Source organism: Urocampus carinirostris, chromosome 1 (assembly GCF_059441175.1).
Source record: "Urocampus carinirostris isolate Australia breed hairy pipefish chromosome 1, RoL_Ucar_1.0, whole genome shotgun sequence".
NCBI lineage: Eukaryota > Metazoa > Chordata > Actinopteri > Syngnathiformes > Syngnathidae > Urocampus > Urocampus carinirostris.
The window spans coordinates 20,122,402-20,142,409 of record NC_142349.1 but is presented as its reverse complement, the minus strand read 5'-3'; the positions used below and the strand labels follow the sequence as shown (position 1 = coordinate 20,142,409).

At 40.6% G+C, this 20,008-nt stretch overlaps 1 protein-coding gene across 1 annotated transcript; it reads right to left on the bottom strand.

Moving 5' to 3' along the window:
* Window positions 1-309: 309 nt before the first annotated feature.
* On the bottom strand, window positions 310-4,628 carry neurod6b (neuronal differentiation 6b). Its single transcript, XM_088353971.1, has 2 exons — window positions 4,500-4,628; window positions 310-4,417 (listed from the first exon to the last, which is right to left on the bottom strand). The coding sequence occupies exon 2, from the start codon at window positions 4,407-4,409 to the stop codon at window positions 3,420-3,422; it is 990 nt and encodes a 329-aa protein (XP_088210097.1). The 5' UTR covers window positions 4,410-4,417; window positions 4,500-4,628; the 3' UTR covers window positions 310-3,419.
* Between the last annotated feature and the right edge of the window lie 15,380 nt (window positions 4,629-20,008).

Sequence of the window (20,008 nt, the reverse complement as noted above, 5' to 3'; positions counted from 1 at the left end):
TGCGGCTGCATCGGCTCGCTACAACGGGTCAGGTGTATCGACATTTCGTTCTGTGTACATTGTTACAAAGAATGACAATACAAAGGAAAATATTATTATTATTATTATTATATACACAACTGATTTAAGATAATATAGTATTTTCTCAGTTATTTCTTTCTTTCTTTCTTTTATTCTTTCTTTCTTTCTTTTTTTCTTTTTTTCCTTGTTTCTTTCTTTCTTTCTTTCTTTCATTGTTTCTTTCTTTCTTTCTTTCTTTCTATACTTTCTTGCCTTCCTTGCCTCCTTTGCCTCTTTCCTTCCCTTTAGTCCTTCCTTTTATATTAAAGTTTTGAAATTGCTCCTGCTAAATGTTTTTGCACTTATTTCCATTACACTGTTAATTCAAAGCAGGATTCCCCTTCATTATTATTGTTATGACTTTAAGCTATTTTTAAGCACTTTTTTGTATTTTTTTGTTTTTTTCTCTCCTTTTCATCCTGATAGTCTTATCTTGTTTCCTTCAAAATCTCTTTTTACATGTTTTACCCTGGAGCGCTATGTTTAATCAGGTTGCATACAGTTTTTCACAACATTGATGAGAATGAAAATAAAGACAATTCTAATTCTAATTTTATTTCTAATTCTTATTTTTTTCTGTATCCCCAAGAAGCGATTTCCTTTTTTATGGCTTTAATTCCTCCCTTCCCTCAGCTTGCCTCTTTCTTTCAACACTCTTGTTTGTTATCCTCTTATTCGTCATTTTCTTTAACGCTTTTTTATTAGTTTGGTTTCTGCTTCTCTATCTGTTCTCTTCATTTCCCCTTTTCTTAATTTAGTATACAGCCTCGATTGGCAGCTTTCACCTTTTCTGCACAGCTGCACCTGCAAGTATATATTGTATACCTGACTACCTGCTGTCCCTTTTCCCTCATTATTTTCTTTTCTTGCCACAAGTAGTTAATTTACAGAGTTAGTCCTCATAAAGCACACAAATAATCTATTGCGTGAGTTTGTCTTGGTGATGCGCCCACACAAGTGGGCCAGATGCTGCGTGTATAATGAGCATGTGAAGGGGGCTGGTGGGCTCGTACACGTTTGACCCAGTGTTAAACTGTCGCTTATACCTTCTTACGTACCGCGGAGGCGTCAATTCAGCCTCCACTACACCAAGCCCTCTTATGGACCCAAGCATACTTTTTCGGTCCAAAAATTTACAAGCTATAAAGGGTGACACCCAAATGCAATACATTTTGTCGGTTTCTGTTTAAAGAGATGCTTTAAGTACCCCAAAAGGACAACCGGTTGTAACGATAAGACAGGAGAAAAGATGTATGTTTTGGTGTCAATCATTTCACAGCAATCATTTGCCATTTGTTGTTTTTGTCTCAAATTAATTTAATTTTTGAACAAAACAATCAAAAAGACCCAAATAATTAAATGCATGTTGCCCAAAATCACGCGTGAGACTGAGGGCAGTGGACGCACAACTTCTATTTTGTTCCTTACATAAAAGTTTCTGCGGAAAATAAGCATATAACTTGGTCAAATCGAAGGTCAAATATAAGCTACAATGATATGCAATAGAAATATACAATGTCTGCTAAGTTAAGTTTTAAATTCACAAGTTTGAGATGACTGTTAAAAAACTGTCATTGGGATACCGCAATTAAAAAAAATATTTCAAATCGATAACAGCCTCTTTATACATATATAAATAGGATTCATAATGTGTTTTTTACATTTTTAAATGGTGTAGTAGATCAAACCAACTGGACAAAAATACCTGAGGTAAAATATATCAAAAAGATCTGCATCTGAGCATAACAAATTAGGTCAATAGAATTCATTTTCATCGGCATGAAGAACTTTTAAAAAGTACATTTTCGGGAGTTTTTTTCTCAGTTTCTTTCTGGAAGACGGTTTATTCGATTTTTTTTGTATGAATGCATCGATTGATTTGTCAAACTTTGAAAAAAACAGGTTATATTTATGTCAGGCTTTAGGAAGGTTTTTCTTAATTTGTCAGACAGATTTAAATATACTGTTCCATTAGCTAGATGAACAATGCTCACCAAGGAAATATTGCGAGATGTGAATCTTAGGAAAATCAGATTCTCCCTTAAAGGTTCCCTAAGACTTGGCAATCATTTTTTTTATCACAAACAATTCTGAAGTTTCAGATGATCAGGAGGATAAGCGGTGCAGCTAATGAGATGAGATGAGATATTTGAATTATTGTAACTTTCGTCTCCTTTATTTTCTTTGTTCGTTTATGTTTCTTTTTTATTCGTTTTATTACAAAATTAATTGATTATCGCAGTTATTATTTATTGAGCTGACGTTTTCTTATGATTATATCTATAACCGTTATGTCTATTGCGCCTGTTTTTACTCTATTTACTTAATCAGTTATTTTAGTTCCACATGGTATGGATGTGCGGTTGAATGTATTGTTTGGATGGAAAGTAGCTTTTGTTCTTCTTGTTTTTCAATGGAGACACCTGTGTTCACTGCAACCTGTCCAATTTAAGTCATCCATCCCCACTCCCCCCAGTTGTTTGTCTCACCGTTAAAGAGAAAAGGTAAATATAACTGTATTGGGAAAAAATAGAGATTCCCTCTAACTGATCTGCAAAATGCAGAATGGGAAGAATAAACTGCACAGTCTGTCCAGGTTGGCTGCAGTTCAACAAATCCAACTCAGCCAAGTGTTGAAGGGATTGAGCCTACGTGTCTCAAATATGCTTAAAAGTATAGATTTCAACAAATGTATGCACAATTCAATAAATAAAGCATTTTGATCCTGCGGCTCTATTAATTTATTCCGCCGAAATGTGATCAATGACACAAGCTCACCATGCACAAAACACAAACATGGCGAAATCGCAAAGGTTTTTAAGTTGGCAAAATATCCAACGATACCACCCAAACAAATAAATCGAATGTAGTTTAAATTACTCCATAGACGAATGATTTCACCCGATAATGTTCGTGACAATTAATAACAATAACAATATTACCTCTCTCTGACCATTGACAACATAAAATCTTCACATAACAGTGTTCTGAAATTTACAATAGTTCCACATATATTATCAACTGTCAATCAATCGGCTCAAATAAATAAGTACGTGACAATTTACATCCACCAGAGATGGAAACACGCATTTGCCCGATTCTTTTCTCCTCTCGAGCGAACAATTAAATATCAAGTGTCAATTTTGTTTTGAACAGTTTTTTTGCATAGAGTTTTATTGCTCGATCCAAATCTGTCCCCAAAATAAACAAAATGCAACGAATTTTGTTGTCAGATTTTACCGGATTTGTCTGCAAGCGCTTTAGTTTTGTCGCTTCAGCGTCCAAAGTGCTCACTTATGAAGAACAAGCGCGCGCGTGTGTGTCAAAATGAAAGTTTCAAAATGAGAGTTTTAGCTTTCCTAATTGTGGTAGGCGGAATTGAGCTCCCCCTGCGTCTGGAAGGCCTGCCCGCGCATGTGAAGATCATACGGGTAGCGGCCTTCCTGAGCCACCCTGTACACGGATCCGTGCGCCAGGGGTGCGCGTCCGGGTGCACCGCAATAGCGCACGCCGTAATGGTGCGGCCCCTTTCCGTAGTCCTGCGGTTCGTCGTGCTTGAAAGAGAAAATGCCGTTGAGATTGACGGGCGGGCTCATTGGACCCTCGAAGTGCGGGCTGCCGGCCTCCGGAGACGCGTAGGACGCCTCGTAGCCGGACACATAACCGTAATGACGGAAAGGCTTAGTTGCATCCGGAGGGCCCGATCCCGAAGCGCCCTGCACCTCCGCGCCCGGGTAGGTGGACGACGTGTAGAGTGGATCGTAGGGGGCCCGCCCGGAGAATACAACCTCCCCGTTTTGGTCGGTGAGGAAGTTGCGGGCGTTGAGCTGCAGACAACCAGCCACTAAGTTGGTGGTAGGCTGTGATAATCCTTTGCAGAGGGTCTGCACAAATGCCAGCAGATCAGGTCTCTTCCCGGCACTCAGGGTCTCGGACAGAGCCCAGATGTAGTTCTTGGCCAGGCGCAGGGTTTCGATCTTGGATAACTTTTGAGTTTTGGAGTAGCAAGGTACTACTTTACGCAGGCTTTCCAATGCAGCGTTGAGACCGTGCATGCGGCTCCTCTCGCGGGCGTTGGCCTCATGTCGCCGCATCCGGGAGCGATCTTGGGGTTCCCTAGCGGCCTTCTTCTTGCGGGGCCCTCGCTTTTTGTGCAGAACTAGGCTACCGCCGTCCTCCAGCTCTGAAGACGCGGCATCGTCCCCGGTGGATCTGCAGGGCTCGTCGTCCTCCTCCTCGTCATCCTGCAGAGGGGACCCTCGGTCTTCAGGGGCCCCTGCGCGCGGGTAACCTGTGCCGAAGCGCGGCTCGCGCATCGCGTGCGCTTCGTCGAATGGCAAAGTCAGCATAGTTCCAGCTTAAAATAGAATAGTTTGGAAAAGTTTTGTAAATACACTCACTATGACTTTTAACTCTTTAATGACAAAAATACAAGTCACCATGTATAGTCAGCGTGCACCCTGCATGTTTCCGAACCTCCTCTCGCGCCTGCGCCCCCCAAGAAAGATAACAAGAACGCTCTCAGCTTTCCTCTCTCCTCGTTCTCGTATCTCTCCTCCTCTTCTCCTTGCAGGATAGTGTGCCACTGGTGCCAGCAGCCGGTATATGCATGGTGGCGGCGGTGCCATCTGCCGCTGACGTCTCATAGCAGGACCACGTGTTCTGTGGGTCTCCAGGGACCAGTGTTGGGAGCATTACTGAAAAAAGTCATTTGTTAGGGTTACGAATTACTTCATTAAAAAGGTAATTGCGTTACACCAGATTACTGTCACCCCAAAGTACTCTTAAAGTTGCTACACATTACCATATATACTCACCTGGAAGCTGGCCAACTAAAACTGCTTAAAAATAACCACATAATAAATCACAAAGAATAAAACGTGTACATCAACCTGTGGAATTGGTGAACCCTTCATGATCCATTGGCTTGTGAAATCTTGAGGGCTTGCAAACTAAGACAGCCGAGACACTCCATATCCATATCGTCCTTTGTCTTCTAACCACTTGAAGGTTTCCTTTCTGAGTAATCTCGAGGACGTTGCTTTGTTTCCCCAGGCATGGTGTATTGCAAAAATTATTTGAGAAAAATAAGGAAAAAAAATCAGCACTCTTTGACTGTAAATTCTGTGATAACGTTCGCACCATTGATTATGTCCTTCTCTATGGACCACCTATCATTCACTACTGATGACCACCACCAAATAATATGCACATATAATTTGACGCCCGTGATGACAGTATCTTATTTTATATTTTATAGGTTAGATGTGAGTATACTGTAGATCAGGGGTGTCAAACTCATTTTAACTCGGGGGCCACACAATAGAACAGACATTCTGTCGGGGGCCGGACGAGTAGATTAAAGAGAAAGAAAAAGAGGGATATAGAAATAAGAGGGAGGAAAAAGGAAAGAGGGCGGTACAAAGAAAGAAAAAGAGAGAGAGGGAGAGAGCGTAAGAAACAAAAAGGTATAAAGTTGCGAGAGAGGGGGAAAAAAGGGGGAGAGGAAGAAAGAAATCCAAAGAGAAACAGAAAGACGGAAGGAGAGAAAAGAAAGCGCAAAGCGTAGGAAGAGAGAAAGAGAAAAGAGAGAAAAAGAAAAAAGGAAGTTAGAGCAAAATAAGTTAAAACGACACAGAGAGAGAAATAGACAAACAGCAACAATAGAAGAGAAAAAGAGAGACACAGAGAGTGAAAGAGTGAGAGAGAGAGAGAGAGAGAGAGAGAAACTAGAGAGAAGGAGAGAGAGGCAAAATAGAGAGAGAGAGAGGGAGAGAGGGAGAGAGAGAGAGAGAGAGAGAGAGAGAGAAATTAGTGTCCTTGTTCGAGGCACCTTTCTTTGGCAACGTCGAGTTGACATATTTCAACCTGCAGCTCGTTTTTCTCTTGCGCTTCTCTGAGTGTTGTCTCGCGGGCCGGATAAAATCCCTTAGTGGGCCTGATCTGGCCCGCAGGCGGCCTGTTTGACACATGTGCTGTAGATTATAGATTATTAGAATATTGGGAAAGAGAGAAATTACCCGAGCTCACACTCTGTGCTTGAGACGACTCCTTCGTAACTGTATTCAGTTGTATTTTGTAGGAGATATACAGTGCATCCGGAAAGTATTCACAGCGCTTCACTTTTTCCACATTTTGTTATGTTACAGCCTCATTCCAAATTGTATTAATTTAATCTCTTATCTCAAAATTCTACACATAATACTCCATTATAACAATGTGAAAAAGTTTTTTTTTTTTTACTTTTTTTGAATTTATTAAAAATAGAAAACTAAGAAATCACATTTACATAAGTATTCACAGCCTTTGCCATGAAGCTCAAAATTGAGCTCAGGTGCATCTTTTTTCCACTGATCATCCTTGAGATCTTTCTACAGCTTAATTGGAGTCCACCTGCAGTAAATTCAGGTGATTGGACATGATATGGAAAGGCACACACCTGTCTATATAAGGTCCCAAAGTTGAGTGTGCATGTCAGAGCACAAACACCAAGCATGAAGTCAAAAGAATTGTCTGTAGACCTGCGAGACAGGATTGTCTTGAGGCACAAATCTGGGGAAGGATACAGAAAAAATTCTGCTGCTTTGAAGGTCCCAATGAGCACAGTGGCCTCCATTATTCGTAAATGGAAGACATTTGGAACCACCAGGATTCTACCTAGAGCTGGCCGGCCTTCTAAACTGAGCGATCGGGAAGAAGGGCCTTAGTCAGGGAGGTGACCAAGAACCCGATGGTCACTCTGTCAGAGCTCCAGCGTTCCTCTGTGGAGAGAGGAGAGCCTTCCAGAAGGACAACCATCTCTGCAGCAATCCACCAATCAGGCCTGTATGGTAGAGTGGCCAGACGAAAGCCACTCCTTAGTAAAAGGAACATGGAAGCCCGTCTGGAATTTGCCAAAAAGCACCTGAATGACTCTCAGACCATGAGAAACAAAATTCTCTGGTCTGATGAGACAAAGATTAAACTCTTTGGTGTGAATGCCAGGCGCCATGTTCGGAGGAAACTAGGCACCGCTCATCACCAGGCCAACACCATTCCTACAGTAAAGCATGGTGGTGGCAGCATCATGCTGTGGGGATGTTTTTCAGCAGCAGGAACAGGCAGACTAATCAGAATAAAAGGAAAAATTAATGCAGCAATATATAGAGATATCCTGGATGAAAACCTGCTCCAGAGCGCTCCTGACCTTAGGCTGGGGCGAAGGTTCATTTTTCAGCAGGACAACGACCCAAAGCACACAGCCAAGATCTCAAAAGATTGGCTTCAGAACCACTCCGTGAATGTCCTGGAGTGACCCAGCCACAGTCCAGACTTGAATCCGATCGAACATCTCTGGAGAGATCTGAAAATGGCTGTGCACAAACGTCTCCCATCCAACCTGATTGAGCTTGAGACTTATTGCAAAGAAGAATGGGCAAAACTGCCTAAAGATAGGTGTGCTAAACTTGTGGGATCATATTCAAAAAGACTTGAGGCTGTATTTGCTGCCAAAGGTGGATCAACAAAGTATTAAGCAAAGGCTGTGAATATTTATGTAAATGTGATTTCTTAGTTTTCTATTTTTAATAAATTCAAAAAAAGTTAAAAAAAAAACTTTTTCACATTGTCATACTGGAGTATTTTGTGTAGAATTTTGAGATAAGAGATTAAATTAAGTCAATTTGGAATGAGGCTGTAACATGACAAAATGTGGAAAAAGTGAAGCGCTGTGAATACTTTCCGGATGCACTGTAAACATGCACACGCTATCAGTTTGCTATGTTCATCCTTGTGTTGCTCACAGCTTGAATATCGTGTGACTCTTCGAAAGCAGTGGGAGAACAGTCAAATAGCACACCACATTATAATTCTTAATCTGCTTTTAAAAGGTAGCGGTGCAGTGACAGTTGACGTTCAAGATTTTATTGATAACGCTAAACAGTAATCCAGGAACAGTCCCCATAATAGCCACGTGTTTTGCGGGTCTCCAGGGACGTTCTTGCGCTGGCGCAAATCGAGAGAGCGAAGATAACGAGCAAGAGACGTGCAAAATCGAGATTACATGCACTCGTGCCCTGTCAACAGGTATGCAGGTAGGTTTGCTCATGCATGGTAATGTGAAAAATCAACTTTTATGGCAGAGCCAAACACCTTTGGACTGAAATTGTTTTTGCCCACTGAGAAAGTTTCTGAATATTTTGCTGGCCCCATTAAGGCAAATAAAGTTGTGAGTCTCCTGGTGGTTCCGTCTTCGATGTGTGCTCATGCATGAAGGCTACATTGAAAGGTTTTATGTTTGGCACGGAAGTCTTTGGTGCTTGACATTTTTTGGCTGGTTCGAGAGCATTCAATTTGGTTGTGAAGCAGAAAGTCAATAAAGCCCAGCTTGGCAGCTTGTTTGGAAAGTCTGCCTCTTGGTCCTGCGAGACAAATGTTCTCAACAGAATAAAGAATATAGAATAAAGAAAGTAGTTCTCAGATAAATCGATAACATTTCATTGAAAGGGAAATGTGCTAGTAAAGGTGCAAGCTTGTACACTGTCAAGGTGAAACACGAGATGGAAATAAGGCAAAACTGCTATGTTTAAAATTTAGTAGACACTTAAAAGAAGGAGAGAAGACATCAATGGATTTGAATTTGCAATGAGAACATGGGAGACCAAACCTCCGAACCCTTTCTTCTTCGTAAATCTCCTAGGTTACAAAATCAGATCCACCCTAAAGCGTGTTGAAATCAAAAGTCAGAACATGATTGGCCAAAAGTAATAATGATGTTAACAGTGTATAAAAGTCCAAATAACCAACAACAGTGAGGTAGAATAGTCAGAACAACAAATTGACATCCTACCCCTTCTCCTTTACAGGTGTTCCATATTAAAAACAGAATACACTTATCAAAAACATCAGTGAACATGATTTACCATTTAAAGCCAAAGTGTGTATTAAATAGCGCCCCCTAGTGGTTTGAAAAATCGTCATTAGAAAAACAACACTGATTTAAATAATCTAAGAAAAAGAAAAAAAATCACTAAGAAAAAAATCACCTACTATCATATACATATGAATAAGAAAATTGCCGTCTTCGGCTCTCAGCTAGCCGCTATTGTTATTGTTAGCTGCTCTGTATAAATCAGGGGTCAGGAACCTATAGCTTGCGAGCCAATCATGGCTCTTTTCGTGAGATAAAAGTGGGACTTGCACAACTGTGTCATGTACTCTTATATGCTGTACTTAACCAAAGACACACAACAGGAAATGGTGCCCCTAAAACCGCAGTGGTAAAGGGAAATCCCACTGTTATATGCAGAGCCAATTATCCAACGTGGGAAGCCGAGACATGATTTCTTGAAAAAATATCATACAGTGCACTTCATGATGAAAAGCCAAATAACTATTCATAAATACCCAGAAGCTGTTCTGGTCTTCTTCCTGAGGCCTGTGCAACTGTGATGTCATTATGACTCGACAGCAAGCATCAAAATGGCCGGCCCTTTAAAAGGTGGAGGTCAAACTCAGTTTGGCTCTGTGGCCGGACCCAAACTTTGGATCAGTAAAAGAATGTCAACTCCAAACTTTTAGCTTAGTTTTTCATTATTTTGCTTTATCATTCAGTCTACTTTAGTAACCTACCCTACAAATGATAACATGACAATGGATCTTTTAAAACATATATTCTAAATGGATGGTGTGTTAACTTGTTTATTTTAACGGTCGATTGTATGCAGTGTTACACCTGAACCAACTCACCACGCTATAAAAACTCAACATTCCCCTTTAGCTGCCAGAGAGCGCATAGGTTGGCATTTATTAAAAAAAAAAAAACATAACTTTTGAAATTAATATCCTAAAACCTAGTGATTGTCGTCCTTTAATGACATAATCCAAGGTGGGATAGATGAAATCATCCAACTGGCCGGATCCAGCCCGCAGACCGTTTGTTGGTTTAGATGGTTACAAATAGATAGATTTTGTTGCTTAATTCAAGTAATCTTGAATATCTTGTTTAGACCAATAAGAAAGTAACGTGGGTGCTTGGATCTCTCTACCAAATGGGTCGTCGGGGCACCATTTCCTGTGGTGTGTCTTGGGCAAGTACAGCCTGGTGGTGCCCGTACCGTACGTTGTTGTAAGTATTTCTTAAAGAGGCTAAGCAAATCCGGCAATTGTTAAAGGGATAGTGTGCATCATATGACCATTAGATGTCACTGTCTTATGTTGTGCAACCAAAAACGAGTGTTGCAATGCACATGGAAGAAAACTAACTATAGCGACTCAAAGTGACCAAACTGCTCCATTTTCCCACAATTTTGTTCTTCAGCCTTTTGCAAGTTTTTTTTTTTTTTTTTTAGTTACATGGACCAGCAAGATGGTCGACAATTATGTCAACTCTATCTAGGCGAGGTTCATGTTATGTCAAATGTCTTTTATTACGAGTAATAAATCAAGCAAATATATTTATATGATAGTTAATGTATTTATGCTTATCATTTAAATCAATATATCGTGCTAGTTTCTTAGTTTTCCATTTTGTATGCAAAGCAAAAAAAAAGGAATCGAATTGCACCCTTTAAATCAAAAGTACAAATGTAGTGAAAAAGCGCTGGCGCAGTAGGATGAACGCACGTGTTGGAATTATTTGAAGACACACGGTGAGTGGAAATCCCGTTTACGAGGGAAAGTAAAAGCAAAAGAAGAACGGCGTGAAAGTGCTCCGTCTGTTCACTTCTTGTTGCTCGACACATAAACTGCTCAAATGGAGCTTTTGATAGACCTTGTAAATAATGACGTCCCGCACTCTCATCGAGGTGCGCATATCTTCATAAAGGAGATTGTTAAAAATGGTTTTTCTCTGCTGTGCTAGCAAAATATTTGGTTGTAAGTCTATGGAATCATGTTCCCTGTAGATATGAAACCTCACTTCAAGCAAGCATGCCGTTTTGAATTTTCAGATCTATCCTTTTAAATCATTTTACATGCTATCAATATATACATATATTGAATGAAGTATTGCATCATACCGATTTCGAATTTTGTCCAAAAGTTTAATGGGTATTGTTTGATCGAATCATAAAATCATTAGTTTTGTAATGATTAAAATAGTTTCACAACTTCAAGCCTGTGCAAAGGTGACAGACCTAGCTTGTTTGATGATTTAGCCCAGCCCATAAAAATAAGCAATTTTCTATATCATTTCTGTCAGAAGTTATGATTTTTTTTTAAACAAAAATGCAAAAGAAGGGCTTTCTTTGGCCAGTAGAGGGCAGTGTTAAGTTTTCATGGCACGGTGAGATGGTTCAGATGTAAAACTGCATTCACTTAGCCGTCAAACATGAAAATCTTGTTTCCCCATTGTTTGTGAACAAATATGTTTGTCATGATTACTCATTGCACTCACCTGTGCCTGCTCGTTTGGCGCCAGCTGCTGCTCGTTACCTGATTGGTTCCCCCTCCTATTTGAGCTCAGTGCTCTCACACGCCATTTGTCAGTCCGTCAACAAGCTTTTGCATACGCAAGGCAAGGACCTTGACCCTGGCTCCCGTCGTTCCCGTTTTTTAATCCGTATACCGCTCATCTGTTCCTGATTCCCCATTTGTCTCTGGTTACGACCCATTTTTGACCACCGACCATGTTCTGATCTGCCGTCCCGGCTAATGACCTGTTTTTAACAACGGACCCTGTTCTGATCCCCCGCTCCGGCTATCGACACGTTTTTCACCCCGCTACGATCTCTCGGTCCAGGAGATCCACTTCTGCATTCCGAACACGCTCCGACCTCGTGAGCATTTTGCTTCCCTCGTCCAGCGAGAACCGGATCACTGCGTTTGTTTTTCCTCTATATCTCAATAAACTTGTGAGTAAACAATACGCATCTGGGTCCTCTTCCAGTTCTGGTCTTGACAATGTTGTGTTTAGAAAATAGCCCTTTTCATCTTTGATTATAATATGTAAGGTAGGTATTAATGTCAGCGAAATCCATCCATCCATTTTCTGCGCCGCTCATCCTCACTAAGGTCTCAGGGGGGCCGGAGCCCATCCCAGCCATCTCCGGGCAGTGGGAAGAGGACACCATGAAATCGTTGCTAGCCAGTCGCAGGACACACAGAGACAGACAACTCACTCACTCATTCACACCTAAAGGACAATTCGGACCAGCCAATAAACCTTGTATGCATGTTTTTGGACTGTGTGGAGAAACCAGATTGCAAACCTATGCAGGCACGGGAAGAGCATGCACACTACGCACGGGGCAGCTGGAATTCAACCCTGGACTTCCGCACCACGGGGCTGTGCGCTGACCACCCAGCCGCCGTGACACCTGTAGGCTAAATGACAAAGCATAATATTGCTGAACTACATTTATCTAAAACTTTGGAGTTCTTTCTTCTTTTACTGATCTGGCCCGCCTGAGAACAGAATGAGTTTGACATCCCTAGTGTTGCTTTTTGTATGAAAATGCTTCGCGTCAAGTCAAGTCATTTTTATTTGTATAGTCCTAAATCACGTAGAGTCTCAAAGGGTTTCACAGATTATTACACTATATTACAGACTATTTGTCAGCCGACGAGAAGAGTAGGTTATTCATATGCTATGGAGTAGAAGTGAGTTTTAAGTTTAGATTTTCAACATTTCCACTGAGGTTGCAGATCGGATCTCAGGGGGAAGAGCATTCCACAGCACCGGTGCCCGGATGGAGAACGCTCTCGAACCAGCAGAACACTTCTTTGCTCTTGGGATCACCAGAAGACCGGCACTCTCAGATCGTAGGCTTCGGACCGGGACATAGGGGCAAATCAGATCTGAAAGATAAGAGGGAGCAAGTCCATGTATGATTTTGTACAATACTAAGAGAACCTTGAAGTCACATCTATGGCTAACTGGGAGCCAATGCAGGTTAGCCAAAATCGGTGTTATGTGATCGTACTTTTTTGTCCTAGTTAAAAGCCTCGCTGCGGCATTTTGTACAAGCTGAAGAGACTTGATTCTAGACTTCGGGAGACCAGAGAGTAGTGCATTACAGTAATCGAGACGGGAGGTAACAAATGCATGAATTATCCCATTGTCTGTAGGGCGCCCGTTTTATCTGACCAGAACACGCCACAACCAGGGACGTCTTTAACTCCTGGAAATTTGCCGTCAATGCCAGTGGAAGTTTAAAACATTAGAACTGCCTTGAGATGAGAATTTCATTTATTCTCTGAACATGTCAATGACTCAAAACCCCACCTTCTTACTATCTAAAGTCAACTCGGTTAGAAATAACTTGATTTTGCGCCTAGTGTGTAGTTTTTCACATCTTGGATACATCTAAACTCCATTATGTTTTAAAGGGACAATATGTATTATTTAGCAACTCCTAGTGGTTAAACAATCCCTCCATTCGATAAAAGAAAAAAATATTGATTTAATTTTTAGAAAAAAACTAATAAATATCCATTTTTTAAAACAGTGGAAGAAACCACTGGTCCACGTACCAATACCGGGCCGCACAGAAATACAAAAATGATGCCCTAGCATATTGCTCACAGCATACTTATTCGTGCAATGAATTATGAGTTGACACACATTACCAATCACATTTGGATGTAATGGGAATCAAGCCTAGATAGCGACAATGAGAGCACCGTTGATGACATACGAAAACTCAAAAGGCGTTTGATTTTATCTCATCATCACACTATTTTTTTTTGCAAAATTTACATTTTGTTTTGTGTTTTTCAAATATTCTGAGTAGCTTGACATCGAAGTTGCTTTGTATAAACAAAGTCATAGTTTAAACGAGTTAAAAGTTCACTGTATAGGGTGAAAAAATAAATGCTATTATAATTTAGTAGAATAATAGATTTTAGACTTTGGTGCGTCAACCACCACCTTTTTGTTATGTTCACACTTATTCAATAAAATTCCCAAATTTAGGAAAATATGAAATTGTTTTAGCCAGGTTTTACGAATCTGTCTGAGTATTAATCAGTGACCTGTAGTAAGGTTCGTGTCTGGTGAGGCACAGTCAGATTTGCAAATAAATGAATCTACATCTTATTCATCATTTGATTGGCAGAGCAAGAAAGCAATATATGAACTGTAGCATAGAAAAAATAATTATTGTCGTACGGACTCGTACTTTTACGATTAAACAAAGTCTAAACGGCTTATTTTAAATAAAAGTGTAAATGCATAGATAATTCTCCATCATGAAAAAAAGATTCCAGGCAACAAGAAAAAGATACTGGATAGCTAAACTTACTTTTAGCTTTCTAACTAATTCTATTGTTTGGGGCTGAGGTGTGCGCCAAATAAGAATCTTGGTCTCACTATCGCCCTCTGCCATGAGGCACGATAATCAAGTGCTTCCCTCTGCATCTGCAGACATTCAGCACAGGAATGCTTTACATCAGGGTTCTCCATTGTGCCGCTGTAGGACAGCTGAGGCGGTCGCAGACTAGTTCTAAAATTAGCTCACCAGTGCTAGGTCATTGTAATATTCTGGTAAAATGATTTTTTATTGCTGTTGAATAAGCCCGTTTAACCCCATTTTCAATAATTAACCTGGTATTGACACAGAAGTTACATGATACATTGATGTTTTGGAAATGCATAGTTGGTATTCTCTTTACTTTCAACTACATAGACCCCTTGCTACTTCGCACATCAGTCAATGCTTGTTCACTCCTTCGCAGATTTTTAATTGGTGGTCTTTATTGTCATTGATATCAATTTATCGGGCATTGTTTCCTTATAGACAGGAGACAGCCGGAACAGATTAGGGAGGGCAATTTGTGTTGGGTGGGTGTGACTGTCTGTTTGGGCAACTGTGATAGGCTGCTGTATCCTGTCAGTCAACATCTCTCAATCAATACAAACTGGGAAGAAAATTAATTAATCAAATAATTCAGACTCTAAAGAAAGTCAAAACAATGCCGATCACCAGCGGGTGCTGCGTGGATTGTTATTGGGTCTGGGAATGGCCTGAAGCCGGCGCACAACGAGCCTACCGCTCGGTGCTGTACCTACACAAGTGAAGCGGCTTCAACATACATGATGGAGTGGCGAAAGTCCAGGTGTTTTGATTTCTGCATGATTTTGATAAAGCCTGGACCACTTAGTAGTGGATGGGGTATGCATGGTGAAGTAGGTAGGGGCTCTTTGCTCATACCTGAAGCTGCATGTGCTTTTGACAAATGATTTTGTATAATGTCAATAAAACCATTCATTCAACTGCAGAAATATGTTGTGTGTTATCATATGTTGATCTATAGTGGTTATTTTTAAACAGTCGTATAATTTTTAGTCATCTCAAGGTAAGTTTACTCCTTCTCTTATGAAGGTTGACACTACTTTGCAAATTTTCACTTTTCAAGGGTGGTTCTGGTCCCCGTTAACCGTGAAAACCGAGGATCTATGTTACAGGCAAGATGGTGATGAAGGGGTGCGTTTGCTCCTGATTTCCCCAGAAATCCACACATGAAGAACACCCTGCGGATAAAATAAATTAAAAAATAAATAAACGAATAAAATGTCCTGGTGGCAGGCTGCCAAAACCAAACCGGGGGCACAGCTGGCACTTGATATGGCTGCATGCACTTTTCAGTTATGCGGAACGCGCACACAAATATGCCAGCCAATGACCTTGTTACAAGGAGAATCGGTTAACGCCCAGAATCAATCTTGTTGTATTGGACAGTACACGGCATGAGGACAAAAGACATACCTTCATAGAAAGTACGTGTGTGCGTTAGGAGAATCTGATGAGTCCGACTCCCTGTCTCAGTCTAATCAGTTGACTGCACTAATTGCAAATGCAAATATGCAAATTTATATTAATTAATTACTCTGCTAATTAGTTCTCTTGTCTGTTCAGGTAATAAATCACGGTGTGCTCAAGAAGAGAGTGTGAGAGGTTGATCTCCCCCTTTTTTTCACCTCCGGAACGTGTCGGAGCGCCAGGTCGACGGCCGTCAATCAGACCGAAAAGAGACGGGTGTCGCGGGTGCAGACAGAGGGGGCAGGCGCTGGTGGAAGCCGCTTTGGCGCCTGTCAGCGCTTTTAATTATCACATTATCAGCTTTTACGTCGCGTTTTACTCAATGGATGTCAGCGCCGAGGGGGGCCCGTGCGAGGGCGTGAAGTGGCGCGGGGGAGCTATGGAGTCAGCAAAAGTGGCAAGGGTGAAAAACATGAAATATTTTGAAATATGTATGAAAACCAGTCGGGCGGTGAGAGCCTGCAAGGCCTAAAAATACCTGAATCGTGTGATGGTAATTATATTGTGTCTATCAATACTTTAATAAATAATCAAATCATTCAAAATTGTCTGCGGGCTTCTTTTCATTGCTTCTGTGGCCCCTGGTTGCACTGTGTTCAGTGTGTGCAATAATATTCAGCAATTAACAAATAACTGTTCAGCCATTCTTGTCGCTAGGCTCAGAAATCTACCCAAAAGCCTTCACAAAAGATTTTGAAGCCCGTGTACCGTAAGATCAGTATTTGAGAAAGCAGCTTGTTTAGCCAATCAGTTTCCAAATTAGCGTCTGAAAGCCCTCTAGAAAGCCTTGAGAAACATTACTGGTTTTACAGACTATGACTGTCTAAAAATGTGTAAATTTCAATGATTTATTATACCACTGTATAATACCACTTGTTTTTTTAAAAATAACAAACACAAAATTTTAATAAGGCAACTGTTTTGTTGTTCTTTAATAGATAATGACTGTGTTTAAAATACAGCACGCGGCTTAGACAGCTGTAAGTTCAATAAGTGTTCTACAAAAATATATACGCTATATTTGAGTATCATTTTAAAAGATATAGTGAAATAATACAACTTCCAGGTTTTCTGTGTTACTTGTAGTTCTGTGAGTTCGAAGTACACAGACTCACACAATGGCTGGTATGACGGTTGCATGTTCAATCCCTTTCCATCCATGTTGAACGATTAACAAAACAATGCCGTACATTTATAAAAGTGTTTATATGGTGTTTAAACGTTTGTAGTGTGTTTCAATTCAGACATGTCTAAAGTGTGCGCAATTCATTTTCGCAGACATATTGGCACATGGTGTCAATGCAGTGTATTGTATTGTTGCAGTTTTCACCATCTAGAGAAGGAAATTAAAGCTTCAATGACATGTCCTCTTTGGTCGCAGTCCTTCTTTGGTGGTTTAACCCATTTATTTGTATATATATATATATATATATATATATACCGTATTTTCTGGACTATATAAGTTGCACCGGAGTATAAGTTGCACTTGCCAAAAAAACGCATAACTAAGAAGGAAAAAAAATAGAAGTTGCATTATTGGGGACAATTTATTTGAAAAAAATTTAATACCAGAAACATACTGTACATTTCATCTTGAAAGGCATTTAAAAATAAAATAGAACAGGACGGTATACAAGCATTACATGATTAACATGGCTGTTAATTTTAGTAACGGCGTGACATATTAAGAGTTGGTCACATAACTCCTAGCATAAAGAACATGTTGACCAAATTATCAGTTTTACCTCAAAAACCCAATGAAATATTAATCCTCTGTTTCACTGAGAGAGACTATCTGCAGCTTCCACCTTCCGCTTCTACGACGCTTATGTCAGACTCACCATTACCTATGCATTTTCTCAGTCATACAAGTGTGGCGTGTCATTTTGAGAGGGTTCTGGATTGCTCCCCGTTGCAGAAAAATACAAATAAACACTCACGGTCTTTTTGGAAAGCGACACCGTGGGCACATGTTTATAGAAAACACCACTCAACACTGAACTATCTCTAACGATTCCCGTCCACGTTCACAATCTGGCGACACCCGTCACACTGCTCACGTTTTCAATCGCGCCTCACTTACAGTAGCTCTGATTAACTCAAAACTTCCTTGGCGCAATCATTTTGGTGCATTACCCCTCCCCCCTGGGTTGTAAAAGCTATTTCTCTAGGCCTTCCAGCTGGACCATTTGAACCAATTTTAAATTGTATTGGCTAATCCAACAGCAATATCACACCTAAGTATGCTGCAGGATGCCTTCACATGAAACATTGAAGGCCTCTGGGTAGAATTCTGAGCCTGGCAAAAAGAAATGGCTGAAATGTAATTGGTTAAATGCTTGAAAATGGTAGCACAAGCCTGTAAGCATGGGAGAAGAAATGAAAGGAAGCTTACAGACCCTTAAGAATTACTGTATTTATCATTAGTGACTTTATTTAGGCACAGCACAAAATCGACAACACCAATCATTAATTAACAAACCTTGATGGACAAAATATAATTAACATCACATGATTCAGATATTTTAGGCCAGCAGAGAAGGCCTTGCAGTCCCCTACGGCCTACCACTGCGGCAAACTGTATCCAGTGCTTAATACTGTGATTTATCAGTATAATGCAGCAAGTTAGCATTACAGAGTTAGTTATTTTTTCATTGTGACATCATTGGCCATGATAAAAGTCTAAAGTAAACACTTTTGATTCTTTTACGCTTGCATTGAGAAACATTTTCAGCATTCTATTACTGCCCCTGAATCATTATTTGTTTTAGTTAGTTTATTATTCAAAAAATGTAAAACGAATCCTCAAAGTATTTATTTAGATATTTTGCAGTTTTGGTGATGGCGGACAATTTTGTTTTTCTCATTTCCAAGTAGCTTGTATGCCTTAAAAGTGTGAGTATCCCTGCTCTCGGGTATTGTTTAGGGAGGTGTGCCGTATCTGGCCTGTGGGCCATAGTTTGGGGACCAGTGACGTAAACTTTTACAGTTGTGAAACGCTTTTGCAATTCATTGGCGCTAGCTTGGCAGGAACCTTTCGGCGTGACAGGGACCGTGCCGAGGATTGTGGGAACGATTAGTAAAGGGTCAGGTCTTGCACTGCACTGGTGTCATCCAGCTGTGCTGTTCTAGCCAATTAGAAGCTCCATATGCTGCGGCACTCAGCCTGGCCACACCTCCCACACACAGACACACACAAACACACCATTTCTATATGACAATGGAGTGGATGGCAATGGTGGATTTCAGTGGGTGTGCGGCAGGCTGGCGACATGCATAATGGATGTGTTGTTGAAAATTTCCAACGTAAAGATGTTTGTCGCAAGACGTGTGAGATGTTGCCAGGGGCGCGCCATCCCTTTTTTTCTCTCCCCCAAAGCGAGAGCAATCTGTTCGCATGCGCTCAATCTGTCGCTTCTCCGAGCGACAAGATAAATACTTTTTTTTTTTTTGCACAAACATATCAGTCTCCCGTATTAAAGTGAGATTTGGTAATGAATTTTACAGTGCCGTGAAAAAGTATTTGCCACCTTCCTGAATTCCGTGTCTTTGCATATTTATCACTCACAAAGGTTTCGGATCATCAAACCAATTTTATTATCACACAAAGACAAACCAAGGAAATACAAAATGCGGTTTTGAAATGTTGATTCCATTTCTAAAAGCACAGAAATAAAATCTGGGCCTATGTGGCACAAAACGAAAAAAATAAATGAGACCCGTGGGAAACCTCACTCCAAGGGTACAATGACGGCTCATGCTGGAGATGACTAAAGAACCTTGAAAAAAAATCCAAGGAACTGCAGGCCTCGCTGGACTCTGTTAAGGTCAGTGTTCATGACTCCACCATAAGAAGGACACTGGCCAAAAATAGCATCCATGAGAGAGTTCCCTGCTGAACACTACTGCTAAAGAACAAAAAGAGTCGTCTCACATTTGCCAAAAAGCATCTTGATCGTCCTTAAGATTTTTGAAGAGGCAATCGGTGGACTGATGAGTCAAAAATTGAACTTTTTGGAAGGTGTAAAGTCCGTAACATTTGGCGTAAAAATGGCACAGCATTTGACAAAAATAACATGATGCCCACAGTAAAGCACAGTAGTGCAAGTGTGATAGTTTGGGCTGCTTTGCTGCCTCTGGAACAGGACAACTTGCTGTGGTTGACTGAATAATAAATTCTCAATTTTACAAACTCAAGCGCTCTGGAT

What these genes read in the sequence shown, in the direction of transcription:
- neurod6b (XM_088353971.1), bottom strand. Translation starts at nt 4,409, where the DNA reads ATGCTGACTTTGCCATTCGACGAAGCGCACGCGATGCGCGAGCCGCGC.